Source organism: Periplaneta americana, chromosome 6 (genome assembly GCF_040183065.1).
Source record: "Periplaneta americana isolate PAMFEO1 chromosome 6, P.americana_PAMFEO1_priV1, whole genome shotgun sequence".
NCBI classification, from domain to species: domain Eukaryota; kingdom Metazoa; phylum Arthropoda; class Insecta; order Blattodea; family Blattidae; genus Periplaneta; species Periplaneta americana.
Genome location: NC_091122.1, coordinates 41,358,199 through 41,377,980, shown reverse-complemented (window position 1 = coordinate 41,377,980; position 19,782 = coordinate 41,358,199). Strand labels below are relative to the sequence as shown.

General features: G+C 35.7%; 1 protein-coding gene across 1 annotated transcript; it reads left to right on the top strand.

Moving 5' to 3' along the window:
* The first annotated feature begins 2,779 nt into the window (after positions 1–2,779).
* Positions 2,780–18,931, top strand: LOC138702243 (glutamate receptor ionotropic, kainate glr-3-like). The gene is made up of 8 exons (XM_069829831.1): positions 2,780–3,303; positions 7,385–7,578; positions 7,703–7,858; positions 12,484–12,651; positions 13,123–13,229; positions 15,439–15,621; positions 18,376–18,596; positions 18,708–18,931. The coding sequence occupies exons 1-8, from the start codon at positions 3,156–3,158 to the stop codon at positions 18,929–18,931; spliced, it is 1,401 nt and encodes a 466-aa protein (XP_069685932.1). The 5' UTR covers positions 2,780–3,155.
* Positions 18,932–19,782: the final 851 nt, after the last annotated feature.

Below are 19,782 nucleotides of genomic sequence, written 5' to 3'. Positions count from 1 at the left end.
CAGACCCAGAAACAAAATTTAGGTGGCTCAAATTTTGTTTCTGGGTCTGTACATATCAAACAAAATGCAACAAGTCACATTTTTTTCATTTCTTTTCAAATTTCTTATATCAAATAACAAAACACGCTAATATAGTAGCTACTTGCTGTTATTTTTTTATTTGGTTATTTAATGACGCTGTGTCAACTACCGTCGACTGGGTATACTTTACACATTTCTAGAAAAAATGTTTAGAAGGCAGTACAGTACAATGTGTAGCAACTCCGTGGAACTGATTCCATGTGACAACAGCACATATGTGTAGTAGACTGAAGTGTGTGCCATTATTAAAGCTGTTATACACCATTTTTCTAGAAATGTGTAAAGTTACCCCACTTGTGTAAAGTATACCTGGTTGCCGGTATGAGGTTATTTAGTGTCGATGGAATTGGTGATAGTGAGATTATATTTGGCGAGAAGAGGCCGAGGATTCGCCATAGATTACCTGATATTTGCCTTATGTTTGGGGAAAACCTCGGAAAGAACCCAATCAGGTAATCAGCCCAAGCGGGAATCGAACCTGCGCCCGAGTGCAACTCCGGATCGGAAAACTTACTATTATTACCTCTACATCTTTTGCATTAATTTACTGCAAATTTACTGAAATGAAAATTATGCTCCATACAGTTTCAATAAGCTTGAAAAACAATAGCGACTCGAGTGTTGTATGGACAAAATCAAGAGACATTAAAGTGTCGTATAAAACTTTTTAAATTTATTATAGCAAATTATGCATTCTAAAAAAACCGCATTTCCAGTACTCATTTGAACTTACACTATTCATATCCATCAAGTGAACCGATACACCCTATCTCACGAGTGGCTTCTTTGAGATTCAGCGTGTGTATGCTTATATTGTAATCATGGTACAGCTCATGCATTTTGTCAAGACACTCCCCCACTCTTCCTACAGAGCTGCGCACGAGAGCGGATGAGTCTACTTACGAATTACAGGGGAATGGGTTAGCCTTTGCCTTGAACTCGGTAGACACACACCCGACCTTCCCTTCTACTCCTACCCCCTCTACAGTAACGTTGTTCCCGTACTGCAAATCGCAAGTATCTTGACAAAATGCATGAGCTGTATCTGTTTTCATGCCGTCAGGTTCAGTTGTGCAGTTAACAACTCAGCTGTGTGTCTCCTTTCCTACCTAGGCACCTTAAAAGTGCGAAAATCGTTGAAGAATCAAGAACAAATGAAGCATTTAAAATTATTTTCACCCAAAAAGAAGCACACCAGAGACTTCAACCACTGTTAAAAGACTGTACACGATGAGAAGATTTGTCAATTACTATAGTTTTCTCTACAACGTAGTACTTTGAAGTAAAATGGAATTGAATAAAAACTCACTCACTCTTTCTCTTTTCTCTCGTGTATAAGAAAGTACCGGTACTATAATATGGATTTCACAGATAAGAACTAATGATCTAAATAAGCCATCTATGACAAACATTGATTTCATTCACTGTAGACGAAGTCCAGTTCTCATTATGTATTCAAAACTTCAAAGTTGTGAACATGTGTTCGTATTCCCATTCACTATCTGTCATCTATTCATAAAAGGAAAAAGCAGGGTGTTATGGGGAATTGCCAAGTGTACAATTTTAGTCTCCTTTGTCCTGCACATTATATAAGTGCTGGTGACAATGATGCTACTTTTTTATTTAATGACACTGTATCAACTACTGGATTATTTAGTGTCGATGGAATTGGTGATAGCGAAATGGTATTTGGCGAGATGAGGCCACGTATTCGCTATAGATTACCCGACATTCGCCTTATGGTTGGTGAAAACCTCGGAAAAAACCCAACCAGGTAATCAGCCCAAGCGGGAATCGAACCCACGCCTGAGCACAACTCCAAATCAGCAGTACCTCCTGAACTATGCCAGTGGCTCATGATGCTGCTGCTACTACTACTACTACTACTACTACTACTACCACCACTACTACTAAGTAGTACTTACTTACAAATGGCTTTTAAGGAACCCGAAGGTTCATTGCCGCCCTCACATAAGCCCGCCAGCGGTCCCTATCCTCTGCAAGATTAATCCAGTCTCTATCATCATATCCCACCTCCCTCAAATCCATTTTAATATTATCCTCCCATCTACGTCTCGGCATCCCTAAAGGTCTTTTTCCCTCCGGGTCTCCCAACTAACACTCTATATGCATTTCTGGATTCGCCCATACGTGCTACATGCCCTGCCCATCTCAAACGTCTGGATTTAATGTTCCTAATTATGTCAGGTGAAGAATACAATGCATGCAGTTCTGCGTTGTGTAACTTTCTCCATTCTCCTGTAACTTCATCCCGCTTAGCCCCAAATATTTTCCTAAGCACCTTATTCTCAAACATCCTTAACCTATATTCCTCTCTCAGAGTGAGAGTCCAAGTTTCACAACCATACAGAAGAACCGGTAATATAACTGTTTTATAAATTCTGACTTTCAGATTTTTTGACAGCACACTGGATGATAAAAGCTTCTCAACCGAATAATAACACGCATTTTCCATATTTATTTTATTCTACTACTAAGTAATAATAATAATAATAATAATAATAATAATAATAATAATAATAATAATAATAATAATAATAATCTGGAAGATTCTGGTTTCAATCCCATTAGTGGTGGAATTTTTATCGTTGCCTAAACTTCCAGAATGGCCCTGGGGTTCACTCAGTCTCCTATAAAATTAAGTTTCGGGATCTTTCTCGGGGGGTAATAACAATTTTTAAGTCTTCACCTAGCGTATTTTTGTGTTATCATAGATCTTAGGAAACAAAAGAATGAATACCACAGATTTTGAAGGATAACAAGACCTGTCATTTCACATAATGACCCACTAACAAGTATGCTTACAGAAAACCAGAGAAAGAATCTGATGCGTACAAAATGTTTGGTATGAACAATCTGCTAATGACACCTAATGGCTGTAAATTTGTGTCACCTTTTCAATGTATGAACACTGTCACACTAGAATATATGTACAGGCATATTGTAGCTTGTGTTAGTACAGTATGACATTCAAGTGTAGTATGCGCATTCAGAACATTTTACTGTACTGAAAAATATAAGATAATTAGCAACTCTATATACTTGTAAGATCTATGAATATGATATACTTGCAATTTACACTGATACTGTTTCAATTAGCACTGATTTGTAGTGCATTAGCGCATGACAAACAACTTTACTTACTTCATTCCTTCTGCAACCAATATCATCGCAGCAGCATGATTATATTTAACAATTTAGGTCTGTATTTCATCATGTGTAGTATTTGCGTAAAGGGAGTAACTGACTATGTCATAAACTGCTATAGTTAGTAAAAACGTTTAACAATAAGGGTGTTTGTATGTGTGTGTGTGTATAGAGATGGAAATAATGCTACATAATAATAATAATAATAATAATAATAATAATAATGATTTATTTAACCTGGCAGAGTTAAGGCCATACGGCCTTCTCTAACACTCAACCAGGAGTAAAGACTGCGTTACAAAAACACTACAAATTAACAAATTACACTACAATTTTACACACAAAACTGAATAAGATAATAATAATAATAAAAAATAAACAACAAATAAGAAGAAATCAGACATAATATATAACATACAGAAAGAAAGAAAAAAGCATAATAATATGTGAACAGCAGGTCAAAATAAATGAGGCATACAAAAAAAAAGACAATTAATAATAATAATAATAATAATAATAATAATAATAATAATAATAATAATAATAATAAAGAAGAATAGTAATAATGATAATAATAATAATAATAATAATAATACTAATAGTAGTAATAAAATAGTGCAGTACAAAGTATACAGTGAATACAGATATTTCTAAGTACACACAATAAGGAAAATTAAGATTATATATAGCTCAACTTATCACATTAGAGATATAACATTATCGGAAAGTATGAAAACAAAAATATAAAATAAGTTGAATATCATTAGAACATAAAAAAAAATGTGAATACGTGGAAACATGCAATACAACACTTGTCATAATAGTAAGTTAGTTTGGCAACTCGTCATAAGATAATTTTCTAACTTGGATTTGAAAGAATTCAATGTTCGGCAGCCCTTGACGTCAGGCGGCAGAGAGTTCCAGTGACGAGAGGTAGCAACAGTGAAGGATGAGGAATACAGAGACGATGCGTGAAGTGGAATTTCTAGCGTGTTATCGCGTTCTGCTCGAGTATTAATATTATGATAGCGAGAGAGAGTATGAAATCGAGCGAATAAATAATAGGGGGATGAAGAGTGCATAATTCGATATAAGAGAGAAAGTGAGTGCAGATTTCTCCTCTCATGTAACCTAAGCCATGATAACTTCTCGAAAGAAGGTGAGATATGATCATAGTATCGAACATTACAAATGAAGCGGACGCACGCGTTATGAACACGCTGTAGTTTCTGAGCGGAATCAATCCTGAGATCACTGAACAAAACGTCGCAATAATCGAAGTGAGGTAGAATGAGTGTCTGTACCAGCGTCTGTTTTAATTTAGATGGATAATGATACAATCTTTTTAGTGAATGGAGAATAGAGAATGCCTTCTTACATGTATATTTAATATGCGTATCCCAATTTAGATTAGATTCGAAATGTACTCCGAGATTTTTTACGGTAGAGCTAAACGGGATGATTGTTTTATTTAGTTTCACAGGTGGAATATTCAGGTCGTTGACTTCAGGAATTAATCTACGGTTCGCGAACAGAATAGCCTGTGATTTACATGCGTTTAGGTTAAGCCCAAATTGTTGAGACCAGGAAGAGATGGAATCAAGATCTTCATTCAGACTATTAATGCTATCGTTTAGTGCGTCGGGACGGGCTGAAATATACAATTGAACGTCGTCTGCATATATTTGATATCTGCAGTGCTTAAATGAGTTGGAAATTCCATTTATATAAATAGAGAAGAGCAAGGGGCCTAATACTGATCCCTGAGGAACTCCTGTGTCTACAGTACGCCAGGATGAGAAACGATTATTAGATATGACACGCTGCTGGCGGCCAGTAAGGTAGGAGTACATCCAGGTGATAGCACTATCAGAAAGGTGTAGCGTTTGTAGTTTAATCAATAGTAGATCGAAGTCAACAGAATCAAAGGCTTTGCTATAGTCCAATAAAACTAGTACAGTAGCCTGTCGTTTATCCATGGCTGCGCGTATGTCCTCAGTAACATTCAACAAAGCAGTAGAAGTGCTATGGCCATTTCTGAATCCTGATTGTAAAGGGTCTAAAAGATTAAATTCTATTAGGTAGTCTGACAACTGCTTATGAATGATGCGTTCCAGAGCTTTAGATAAAACGGGAAGAATGGAGATTGGCCTATAGTCTTTTGCAGAAGTAGGTGAATTTACTTTAGGAAGTGGGCGTACCAAGGCTGTTTTCCAGAGTTGCGGATAAACAGACGTGATAATTGAAGAATTGAAAATATGAGTTATTACGGGAAGCACGACATCGACTAACTTATTGATAAAGACTATGCTTATGTTATCAGTGCCTTGTGCTTTAGATTTAATGCACGAAAACATACTGAGTGAAGCAATATATTAACTGTGTAGCTTGAAGAAGGCAACTGAATACATTAAAATAAAAAAAACTATTATACAGGGTGATCCGTTTGGGTATGGACAAAATAAAAACACTGTAAAACATTTACTACTGAACTTTATTCGCTAAAACTTTGTGCATATAACACTGAAAGTTGGGAGATTCCTCAGAGCTCAACATGACCTCCATTGCGCACCCTACACAACTCATAACGATGATGCAATTCAGCCCATGTCCTATGTAACATAAGAGGGGTGATTTACTGAAAAGCTTGAGTAATTTTCTCTTAGATCATCAATGTTCCTAGGTTTCTGTGAATAGACAATATCTTTAACAAAACCCTACACGAAGAAGTCAGGAGGGATTAGATCTGGGGAGTTTGGGGATGAAGCCAAGAGATAGCTGCTTCTCGTACTGGGTTTCGCCTGCGACCTCCTGCATGTTTAACACAGAATCTGTTTCAAATGTTCGATACCACAACATTATGGAATCGTATTTAGGTACATTACGCACACCATACTCACGTCGAAATTCCCTTTCAACTCTTTAACATTCACAAATTTAGCATACCAAAGAACACATTGTGTCTGCTGTTCATTGGTAGTAGCCATTTTAATCATCTACGATTTTCATTTGTTCTTTCAGATTATGCATTATTGATTATCATATATGGAAACTCCCATCTTTTAATCATAGTATAACCAGCAAGAAATTTTTCGTACTATCATAATAGCTTTATAATAATAAATTAATATTATCCATACCCAAACGGATCAGACTGTACATTTTGTAATTAAGAGCATGGTTAATTAGAAAATTAGGCTGGAAGTCTGCATAGGTTGGCAACAGCGCATCACCAACTCACCTACGAAAACACACACGCACTCAGTCTGAACAGCAATGTTCCATCCCTTAGTCGCTGCAGTAGGGTTGTTAGACTTCTTAATGTCAAGAAATAACGATACATGTTAACCTTTTTATTTAAATTGCAAGAAATCCGTGAAAAACTGTGAAGGAGTAAATCATTCATTAAAAAATGTTAGGGCTTTGCATAAGATACGTGTACATTTTTACATTGGAATACTTCGTAATATATTTATTAGTATGTTGCAAAGCTTTAAATGTTTCTTAATTTTGAATTTGTAGATATTGGATAGTTTATTATCTTTCAGAAAAATACAGGGTATCATTAAAAAAAAAGTTAGCAATCTTGTATAGAATGTTTCAAATGAAGTAAGCACCAACAAAACATATTTGTATTCGATCACATAATTAATTTTATGTAATCAGAATAAATAGACATGTACTACATGACTTTCATTACACTTGTTCACCTTTCTATTAATTTCGCATCAGGAATAAAAATCGAAAATCATATTATTTAAACTTAACATTTTTATATACAAAAGTGAAAGCTATAAAGAAATAATGTTATGTTTTATTTAACGACGCTCGCAACTGCAGAGGTTATATCAGCGTCGCCGGATGTGCCGGAATTTTGTCCCGCAGGAGTTCTTTTACATGCCAGTAAATCTACTGACATGAGCCTGTCGCATTTAAGCACACTTAAATGCCATCGACCTGGCCCGGGATCGAACCCGCAACCTTGGGCATAGAAGGCCAGCGCTATACCAACTTGCCAACCAGGTCGACTATAAAGAAATATGGATGTTATAAATGGAAAGGGTACATTAAATGCATACAGTATATACTTATTAATTAATCATATAAACAAAAGTAAACTGTATTTTCGTTTCAGATTGGTGGAATGAATCAAGAAAACATAATAATGTTCAGATTGTAAAATTCATGTCGCAATTTTATTTGAGAATTACAGTTACATTCACAGACATGCAACCATCGTGTCAGATACAGGAAGACACTGCAGGCATCACTCCACTATTTGTACTACAATACAGTACCTCACCAGATTTTCAAAAGTTTTTAAAGCAGGTAATTTGTAAATGATGTTTAGACTGACATCTGCTTTAAATTGATGTGTAACGTAACATTATCTGAAATAATTATTAAAAATTTTCATATTAGAACATATTGTTTTAACAATATGTATTTTCAGTGTTTTGAAGAGGGACAGTTTTCGGGTAAAATTATTTGGCTGTTCTTCACTTCTTCTGCTCTTTCACCATACCTTTTCAATGATTTGAAAGACCTCAACATCCGTCTTGATAGCAATGTGCTTATTACAATTCAAGACAGTGAAGGAAAAGGCCAGGTATGTTCTCTTACTAGATCAGTATTTAGTTTTTAAAGCTACTTACTTACAAATGGCTTTTAAGGAACCCGAAGGTTCATTGCCGCCCTCACATAAGCCCGCCAGTGGTCCCTATCCTGTGCAAGATTAATCCAGTCTCTATCATCATACCCCACCTCCCTCAAATCCATTTTAATATTATCCTCCCATCTACGTCTCGGCCTCCCTAAAGGTCTTTTTCCCTCCGGTCTCCCAAATAACACTCTATATGCATTTCTGGATTCGCCCATACGTGCTACATGCCCTGCCCATCTCAAACGTCTGGATTTAATGTTCGTAATTATGTCAGGTGAAGAATACAATGCGTGCGGTTCTGTGTTGTGTAACTTTCTCCATTCTCCTGTAACTTCATCCCGCTTAGCCCCAAATATTTTCCTAAGCACCTTATTCTCAAACACCCTGAACCTATGTTCCTCTCTCAGAGTGAGAGTCCAAGTTTCACAACCATACAGAAGAACCGGTAATATAACTGTTTTATAAATTCTAACTTTCAGATTTTTGGACAGCAGACTGGATGATAAGAGCTTCTCAACCGAATAATAACACGCATTTCCCATATTTATTCTGCGTTTAATTTCCTCCCGAGTGTCATTTATATTTGTTACTGTTGCTCCAAGATATTTGAATTTTTCCACCTCTCCGAAGGATAAATCTCCAATTTTTATATTTCCATTTCGTACAATATTCTGGTCACGGAGACATAATCATATACTTTGTCTTTTCGGGATTTACTTCCAAACCGATCGCTCTACTTGTTTCAAGTAAAATTTCCGTGTTTTCCATAATCGTTTGTGTATTTTCTCCTAACATATTCACGTCATCCGCATAGACAAGAAGCTGATGTAACCCATTTTAAAGTTACAGTTGCAAATATTCTTTTAATATAAACATAACTGTCATAGCTAATTAAATAAACATTATATATATATATATATATATATATATATATCTATTCTCATTAAATATAGTTTCATTTAATGTAAGTGCAGTGCGTCTGTTTTATTACACTAAGTGACACTTCTGCATCAGTGTTATGAGCTTCCCTTACGCACTGTATGTTGTCCAAGCTCAAGATATGTACCATCTTAGAAAAAAAAATGACAGACTGTCAGAAGACTTCGGTTGATTTCATGAAAGCTTAGGTTTACATGCGATGAAATTTCTTGTGCACGACTATTTTCTGTTTTTCCTTTGTTTTTTTTTTCTGTCTTTTTATAGATCAAGTGTTATAACTAACAAAGATATATTCAAAGTGCACAATAAAAATTACTTCTCTAGTCTTGTGAATCACGTGCTGCCTGAAGTGAACTTAGACAAATTCACGCTACAGGAGATCAGTAATTTCTTGTATCTTAGGCTCTATTAAGCCAATGGTACCTAATTTTTTTAAAGTAAGACCCACTCTTGGGCGAGATATTTGTTTGTGACCCCCACTACTGTACCGGTACTTAACCACATTCTAAAAATACAAACAGATCATTTTACTTAAAACCAATGGATGCCACCCAACTTCTAATGCAATGGTATCTGCAAGACGAGAAATCTGAATATGCAAATATATTTTCCAATTCTGTTTGGCGTCTTAGACTGGCCTTGCTTGCTGATATATTTTTGAACACTTACTTTGAATAGTTGTTGTTGTTTTCTAATGCCAGGTGTTTGACAATAAAGTCATTTGACCTCTTGCACTCCAGTATTTTTCAAAGATATTATCATGACCAGCCACTGAAGCACAGATTTTGAGGTGTTCCGAATCCATTTCTTGGTTTGAGTTGCACAATGGACAGTTAGGGGACTGATATATTCCAATTCTATGCAGGTGTTTGGCCAAACAATCATGGCCTGTTGCCAATCTAAATGCAGCTTTGAATAGTAGTTTGCAAGGTCAAGATGTTAACATAATAAATCAGAGATAAAATTGACGTATTTATATGAAAAATTAACTTCTGGTGGAAATCACTTGTCAAAAAATAAATTTGATTTATTCTTGAGCATTAAAGAACTCATGAAAAATTTAGCTAAATATGACAGGATAAATTGGAGTTTGTTTTGTGCACATACAATTAAATTTGCATAATTTTAAACAACAGTTTTTTGAGTATTTCCTGGAAGAAACTCAAAACAGATGGATACTGAATCCATTTTTAGACAGTTGCGTTCAACTGACTGAAATTAAAAAAAAATATATTAAGGAAAGCCTCATTGAAATGTGCACCTACAGTTAGAATGTTGGAACTATACTTTATTCACAGAGCTCAGACCAGTTCTGGATCAAAGGAATGCAAGAATACCTCGAACTTGCAAAAGAAGCATTAAACTCGTACTTATGCAAAATAATTTTCGAGTGTATGACTGCCATCAAAACAAAAGTGAGAAATCTCCTTGAACTTGAAAATGATATCACTGTATGTATCGTATATAGAGTTCAGATTAGAGAAGCTATTTCCTGAAAAAACAGACACATTTACCACATTAATTATTTTCTACTTATAATTACTGGTATGTACTGAAACATTTTTTATGTTTATGTTTCTAAATACAAACAACATAAATGTTAATAAGGCGTTTTGTTTATTTTGTAAACCACTATGGGTGCTATTCATAGACATTTTGCTAGCCCCACTACGAGCGTGCTAAACTAGCCCCGACTTTGCCAGAGGAGGGACGAATTATTCACATCGCTAACATTGGTTTATGAATATGAAAAAGGTTAGTTTCGCTGATCATCCACCGGAAGCCCGCGCTAAAAATGTCTGTGAATACGGCCCCTTGAGACTCTTCTCAGCTTCCATATTTTGTATTAAACAATAAGATAACATAGGACAAACGCAAGACAATTGGACTTACTCGTACGAGGTCTGTCTAAAATGTATCCGACCTTAAATTTTCCCGCGCAAAGTAGTGAATCTAAGGCGGCGCCACTGTGCATGGTGGAAGGAGGAACCGTAATGCGCATGCTTGAATTTTTTCACCACATTCACTTGTGCCAGTCACTGGCTGGTGGTCGCCAAGTAAGGTGCTGTTCTAAGTGTTTGTCGGATTTAGTTTTCTCGCAAGATGACTGAACGAATTGAGCAAAGTTACTGCATCAAATTTTGTCAAAAGCTTGGTGAATCTCAAAGTCAAACAATTCGTAAGATTCAGCAGGTGTTTGGGAAAGATGCGATGGGTGTAACACAAATTAAGGAGTGGTTCAACCGATTCAAAGATGGCCGCACATCAGTGGAGAGTGAGCAGCGTTGTGGCAGGCCCCAAACTGCTCGGAGTGCAGCTGTTGTTGAGAGGGTGCGAAATTTGGTGATGGCAGATCATCATTTGACCATGCGGGAGATTGCCAAAGAGGTTGGACTGAGTAAAGATTCTGCACATGCAATTTTGCGTGATGATTTGAACATGAACCGAGTGGCTGCGAAATTCGTGCCCAAGTTGTTGTCCCCGGAACAAAAAGACATCCGTCGTGACGTTGCACAGGACCTTCTGGACACCGCCAACACTGATCCTGGGTTTCTGAACACCGTGATAACTGGAGATGAGTCATGGGTGTACGGGTACGACCCAGAAACAAAAAGACAGTCGTCGCAATGGAAGCATCCTGAGTCTCCAAGGCCGAAGAAAGCGCGGCAGGTGCGAAGCAAAATCAAGGTGATGCTGACTGTTTTCTTCGATGTCCGTGGAATTGTGCGTCACGAATACGCACCGGAAGGACAAACGGTGACAAAGGAGTACTATCACGAAGTTCTCCAGCGACTCCGTGATGCAGTTTGGCGCAAAAGACCAGACATGTGGACGGCGAACAACTGGCACTTGCATCACGACAACGCCCCCGCACATTCATCCCAATTGATCCACACTTTCTTGGCCAAACATGGAATTACAACTGTTCGCCAACCTCCCTACTCTCCAGACTTGGCTCCTTGCGACTTCTGGTTGTTTCCAAAATTGAAGACACCATTGAAAGGATCCCGTTTTGAGAGTAGAGAAGAGATAATGTGGAACGCGACGACGGAGCTGAACACCATTCCAAAAGAAGACTTCCAGAGGTGTTTCCGGCAGTGGAAGGATCGGTGGGCTAAGTGTGTGCAAGCACAAGGGGCCTACTTTGAAGGGGATTAGGGTCCCAACCCCGTCAGGTATTTGAAATATTTTTTCTGGCTGAAGGTCGGATACTTTTTAGACAGGCCTCGTATATATAGAAGTCAAGTTTCCTGCTGGGTACGGTAATCTGAACAGGCGAGAATTTTTTCTGACTGTAAGGCCTGTACTACACTACAGTGAGTGTTATGTCTCCATGCATTCACTAACAATCTTGTTAGAAAATTCAGAGACTGACAAAATCTATCTGCAGGAAGTGGTGACATGTTTTGGTCCAGGAATCTGATGTATTTTTTAATGTAAAAACAGTTAGTGGTGATATTCGTAATATAAGTGTCCAAGAGATTTTTTGAGACTGTCTTATGGACTGTATGACTGAAGTTGGCAGCATAACTATGGACATTGAAAGTACCACTTTGTGGTAAGAAAATGAAACTGGTGTACTTTATTTCAGAAACCAGATAAATACATTTTCCTTGCTTCATACTTTGCAGCTGATGGAAACGTATAATCTAGGCCAGAATAGCAACCCACAGTATCATGTTGTCACTCAATGGGACAGTAAAAATACTAGCTTACTATTGCCACCGCAATTATACAAGTACAATAAACAGAGGCGTGGAAATTTACAAGGATATCAGCTTCGAGCAGTAGCTGTAACTGTAAGTCATGTTACAAACTTGGTAAATATTTCTGAACTCATGATAATGCCTGAACTACCCATAAGAGAAAGAAATGATATTTCTTTTTAATACTAGGAAAAATTAATACTCTTACCAGAAGTTTTATTGGAAAAGTCAGCTGATATGATCACAGATATTAAATTCTGGATATTCAGTCATAGTGATATTATGATATAATCTTAGATTTATTAAATTAATTTAAGAAAGTCATAAAAGGAACATGGTCAGTTTCATGTCAAAATTTCACTTTGCACAGTCTGGTGTCTCCATATTATTTACTTACGGTTAGAGGATATGTACGAAAGTAGATAAAATGCACCAGATTAATAAACCAGAGTTTCATAAATGCTTATAGTTACCTTCATTTCATTTATGTAGTGTAATAGTACTTCCCGAGAAATAAATCACACATAATATATACGCATAAACAAATTCAATTACTTCTTCTAGGTAAATGAATTTTATACTCAAATTCAGAAGATTGGTAATCGTTATGAAATACTAGGTGGATACTTTGCTGAAACATTCAAGAATCTTGCAGACACATTGAACTTTACGTGAGTAATGATACTAACATTTTATTGTGTGTGTGTTTTTATTTATTTTTTACATTTTCTGTATATTTCACTAATAATTTTTTTCACCACAAAGTTAAATACGGTATACCGGTATACATATTTTTATATTCTGTTCTTTAAACTAATAATTCCAGTAATTCGGCCTTTGAGTGCCTTACTGGAAATGGAAGTTACCAAGAACCTTTTCATCGTCACCAAGCAACAACACAAAGCAAATCAGTAGTGAAATTTAAGAACAGGAACATTGGAGCTGACCAATGAAATAATAGTACATTATGCAACGAGCCTATAATGATAGTAATTAAGATGCGAGGATGTTTATGAAAAGAGCGCAAGCGAGTTTCATAATTTTCATACGAGCGTCTTAATTACCATTATAGGCAAGTTTCATACGACATTTTATGCTCGACCATATTTCTAACTTGAAATTATTCATAAGTATTCATTTTATTCTTATGTGACTGGGGAGCGAACTGACCTTGTGCAGTCTCGTAAATTGTGAGATGTGCGCAGACGCGAAAGTATTGATTTTTTGCGGGCAACAAATATCGACGACCTTGATATAACCTAGAGAGTGAACTTGATATAACCTTGAAATTGAATTCGACATTGAAAAACGAGATGACAAATTGAATTTATTTGAATATTATTTACAATTAACGCTAATTATTTATTATAGTAACAGAACATAACCTTCTGCGACAGTATTGGATTTCCAGCCTGTGTGACGTTTTGCTAGTTGTCTTTCAATTGCATATCCGAGAATAATCTAAAACCTGAACTTTAATGAATAGGTGTACTTTAATGACATGCATTAAAGGACTGCTACCAGGTGTATAATTACTACATTTCGGCATGGTCGAGCATAAAAACTATAAATGCAGCCCTCCGACACTGCAAAGTCATCAAAAACAGCCACAACTGCACATTTGCAGATTCAAAAACAGAAATTCAGACAAAAATACAAGCCAACTGATACACTTTCAGAGTCACGTCTATTGTAGAATTAATATGCTTACTTCCTAAAAATGGTAAATACATCATCATACAATGGATACTGGACATTGTGGAATTAGTAGATAAAATAACAAAAATTGCATCTCACATTTTTCTTAAACAACTCATAGATTCAATTGACAGAACAATCATTGGAATTCACAGTCTGACAGGCAATGGACAGAAGACTGACTTGGTTCATAGGGTAACTACTAATAATATTAGCATTTGGCTGTGGCTCAACCTTTTTATAGTACGCATTTGAAACGCTGGCATTTTTTTGTTTCACCACAGATCCCAGAATAGATGCCCATATTCTATATCAAAATCATAATGAGAGAGATTTTCAGCTCAGGAATGAAACACTTTTTTTCTTGATTTATTTCAGTGATTTTCCTGTTCGTGATATTAGTTCTGTTTAGTTTTATGAATACATATAATTATTTTGTAGTCCTATGCTGTAGTGTCATGGTTTCTAGGACTAACATTAGGGAATGCGTTCTGGTTCGAGTCCTCATGAGGAGAAATTTTTCAAGAAATTTCAGTTAGTGTATGGGACCAGTATCCACCCAGCATTGTGATGCATTTGGGGAGCTATGATAGGCAGCAAAATGTGGTTACAAAAACCAGCTGTTAATGGCTGGGGGCATCGTTCTTGTTGAATGATCATTCACTTCTGCTGAGGAATGTGGACGTGAGATCAGCAGCCAGTTAGCTAACTTGGCTTTTAATGGGTTGTGACGTTACGGATTTATTTATTTTATTTACAGGCTTATACTTATTTTGTAAAAGGTTTCAAGGCTGTTGAAAAATTCTTAATATTAGAATAATAATAATCAGTGACAAATAAATGTTTATATTTTCATACATAAAATTTAATGCAGATTCCAAATAATATGTAAACATTAATATAGGGTCTCATTTTAAAATGTTTTCCGTCACATCTTTATAAGTGAACTAAAAAAAAAACTGGCATATTATTTATTTCCAACAAATCTGTATGTAACATGTTTGGGAACACTAAAAATTATGAAGTTACGAGTATTTGATGTTTTGCGATATTTAAATTTCATTATAAGGTGTTAATTTAGTTATCTCAAAACTGATATTTCACAATATCAGATTGAAATGTATTTACAAAATTGTTTTAAATTAAGTGACACTGACTTCAAAAAGAATTCTTTACTTGCAGTTATAACATCACATATTTACCCGGCTATGCTTATGGGAACACTCCAACAGACAACTCCTCGTCCTGGAGTGGGATGATAGGTATGATGCAGCGCCACGAGGCAGATTTGTCTGTCTGTGAAGCGTCAATCACTATAGACCGCTTGGAAGTAATGGATTTTACTATGGCTGTCCACACAGCTTCGTAAGTGCTACCAACTAGAGAATATGAGAGACAAAACTTTTTTGCACATCTATAATTGAATAGCTTATAAGTAGGGATCAGATTCCTATGTAATTAACTTTTTTTTGCAGTGCATAATCTTGTTAGAAAATAGAAACTGAAGTGTTAGAGGAGGCAGCACGTTTTGACCAAGAAACCCTAAGCAATATAACACTTTTATGCTGGGTTGCAAGAAAACAGACCTATAAATAATGTATTCCTCCATTAGTTAGCGGACCTTTAAAGTTAGTGGATTGTTGGGTTGCAGAAGAAAAATGTAACAGGCCACTAGTTATTGGATCATTAACCAAGCATCTTTGGATTTCACAAGTGACGCAATAGTATGTGAATGAACAAAAAGTTAACATTGGCTGCTTGACTGATATGAGAAATTACTTTTATGCTCGACCATGCCGAAATGTAGTAATTATACACTGGTAGCAGTCCTTTAATGCATGTCATTAAAGTACACCTATTCATTAAAGTTCAAGTTTTCGATTATTCATCGAAATGTCACAGAGGCTGAAAATCCAATACTGTCGCAAAGGTACTATAATAATTAGCGTTAATTGTAAATAATATTCAAACAAATTCAATTTGTCATCTAGTTTTTCAATGTCGAATTCAATTTCAAGGTTATATTAAGACTAATGTTTATCTTACTCTCTAGATTATATTATCAAGGTCGTCGACATTCGTTTCCTGGAAAAAATCAATACTTTCGCGTCTGTGCACATCTGACAATTTATGATGTAGGCTATTGCACTCACATAACAATAACATGAATACTTATGAATAATTTCAAGTTAGAAATATGGTCGAGCATAAAAAGTCGTATGAAACTTGCCTATAATGGTAATTAAGACGCTCGTATGAAAATTATGAAACTCGCTTGCGTTCGTTTCATAAACATCCTTGCATCTTAATTACTACCATTATAGGCTCGTTGCATAATGTACTATTATTGTTGTCAAAATTTGCAATAAATTTAGACTAATACGAACCAGAAAGACATCAGGAACAGACGTTTCAGAGAGAAAGATAAATATACCTATTTGTTATTAAAAATAGCGCACGAGTGCATTATTTTATAGAAAAAAAAAACAGACTGGAGCACATAACCTCGTCAGACGATGAACAAGAATTTGTAATAAAGAAATAAATAATAACTTTGCTATTCGAAGAATTAAGGAATAAAGAAGTAAATAAGTAATCAAATTACCGTATAACGATGGCTAAGAAGAGATACCTCTTATCTACAAAACTGGTAATTTAGTTTAACTACATTATTATTATGTTCACAAAATTGGACAGTGTATTAATATTTTGTTCTCGAATAGAACATCTTGCAAAGCAGAAACATATATACAAGTTTGTCTATTTTGAGAAACTAATTTCTAAAACAGTTTTTTTATTTGTCTAGAAATGTACAGAAACGAAGTATCACTTTTTAGTAATCGATAAGCAATATTATTTTAATATTGTGTATATAGACCTATATACAAAATATCGCATGCCTGAATCTCATACAGGTAACATTATTATGAATCAAAATATATAAACTACTCGCCAATACACAAAATGTACATAAGATGGCTGTCTAATGGAGGAATAAATATTATTATAGGAGGGAAATCAGATCTCTAAGCTAGTGAATCTTTTAACGGACCAATAACACTAAAGATGTTTCTTGCAACACGTCTTTCGAACTTATTGGTCCGTTAGCGGCTAACGAAGAAATAAATGCGTTCTTGCAACCCACCATTAGACTACTTTAAAATAAATCTATCTATTTTATGTTTAATGTAATAATAATTAGTCGTAATGATTAGTGAATGGCCAAGAGATTCTTATGCAACTATCTCGCAGACCATATAAAAAGGCTGTGTACATTTCTGGACAGTGAAAATGTTATTGTTGTTGTTTTCTAATGCCAGGCGTTTGACAATAAAGTCATTTGACCTCTAGCACTCCAATATTTTTCAAAGATATTATCATGGTCAGCCACTGAAGCACAGATTTTGAGGTGTTCTGAATCCATTTCTTGGTTTGAGTTGCACAGTGGGCAGTTAGGGGACTGATATATTCCAATTCTATGCAGGTGTTTGGCCAAACAATCATGGCCTGTTGCCAATCTAAATGCAGCTACAGACGATTTTCGTGGTAAATCGGGAATTAACTGTGGATTATGATGCAGAGAGTTCCATTTTTTCCCTTTGGATTGTGTTATCAAATTTTGTTTGTTGAAGTCTAAGTATGTAGATTTAACAAACAAAATTTGATAACACAAAATGTTGTTTAGCAATAAGAAAATTAAACTAACATACTGTATAATTCAAATAATTGTTGAAATGAAGACTCAAAATTTTGACATGTATTTTCTTTGTAAGTTTACACCAACATTTGAAGCGTAATCGATGATTAACTTCAAGTTTGACTTGACAAAACTGGAGTAAAAACTGAACTTTTCTTTAGTTTCGATACAGTAATTAGCAAACAGAACAAATTCTGATATCTTCAGGACTATAGTTGAAGTTTGAAACTAATCAATTTCGTCTTTAGGATGTGTTCTAATCACGTGGCTCAATTACACAGAAAGTGTAGTTAGCTGATTTGACTTTTGAATGCTTCATTTGTTACTTACTGGAATGACCACTGTTATCTTATGGAACTTCATGTACTCAATATAGTCAATAAAAGAAACATACTAAATATTTACGTGTATATTATTTGTAGGAGAAAACTATACATACATGAAGGCATCAAGGAACTTCGGATGGATTGGTACTTTCGTCCATTCAGCATCTCGACATGGTTGGCACTCATAACAGCCCTCTTTCTCTTCACTTTTATCAGTACATTTCTCCATTACATCACACACAAGACGAAGAGAAGGACGCGAAGAGCTGGTTTCCTCTCCAATTTCTTCACTATTGTAACAATTATGCTTCAACAAGGCAGGTCACATAAGATCTCATACTTTAGAAATATTTTGTAAATCACGAAAGTTTTCATAAAGAAGTTAAACATTCAAATTAACAGTCATCATCAAACATATTTCTTCCCAGGAACAGAACAGCCTGCAAGTTTATCAATCAGACTCGTCCTTCAGTCCAGTGCCGTCCTGTTTCTGGTTGTACATGTTGCCTACAGTGCCAAACTGACTGCACTCTCTACTTTATACAAACCTCAACCACCAGTCAGCCATATCAGAGATCTCTTGAAGAGCTCAAGTTGGAAATTCGGCATTATGGATGGCAGTCTTCCATTCAACATATTCAAGGCAAGTTAAAATAATAGTATTTTAACTGACTTACTTACTGGCTTTTAACAAACCTGCAGGTTCATTGCCGCCCTCACATAAGCCTGGCTATTCTGAGCAAGATTAATCCATTCTCTACCATCATATCCCACCTCCCTCAAATCCATTTTAATATTATCTTCCCATCTATGTCTCGGCCTCCCTAAAGGTCTTTTTCCCTCTGGCCTCCCAACTAACACTCTATATGCATTTCTGGATTCGTCCATACGTGCTACATGCCCTGCCCATCTCAAACATCTGGATTTAATGTTCCTAATTATCTCAGGTGAAGAACACAATGCATGCAGTTGTGTTGTGTAACTTTCTCCATTCTCCAGTAACTTCATCCCTCTTAGGCCCAAATATTTTCCTAAGCACCTTATTCTCAAACACCCTTAACCTATGTTCCTCTCTCAAAGTGGGAGTCCAAGTTTTACAACCATAAAGAACAACCGGTAATATAATTGTTTTATAAATTCTAACTTTCAGATTTTTTGACAGCAGACTGGATGATACAAGCTTCTCAACCGAATAATAACAGGCATTTCCCATATTTATTCTGTGTTTAATTTCCTCCAGAGTATCATTTATATTTGTTACTGTTGCTCCAAGATATTTGAACTTCCCCACCTCTTCAAAAGATAAATTTCCAATTTTTATGTTTCCATTTCGTACAATATTCTGGTCACAAGACATAATCATATACTTTGTCTTTTCGGGATTTACTTCCAAACCTATCTCTTTACTTGCTTCCAGTAAAATTCCCGTCTTTTCTCTAATCGTTTGTGGATTTTCTCCTAATATATTCACGTCATCCGCATAGACAAGCAGCTGATGTAACC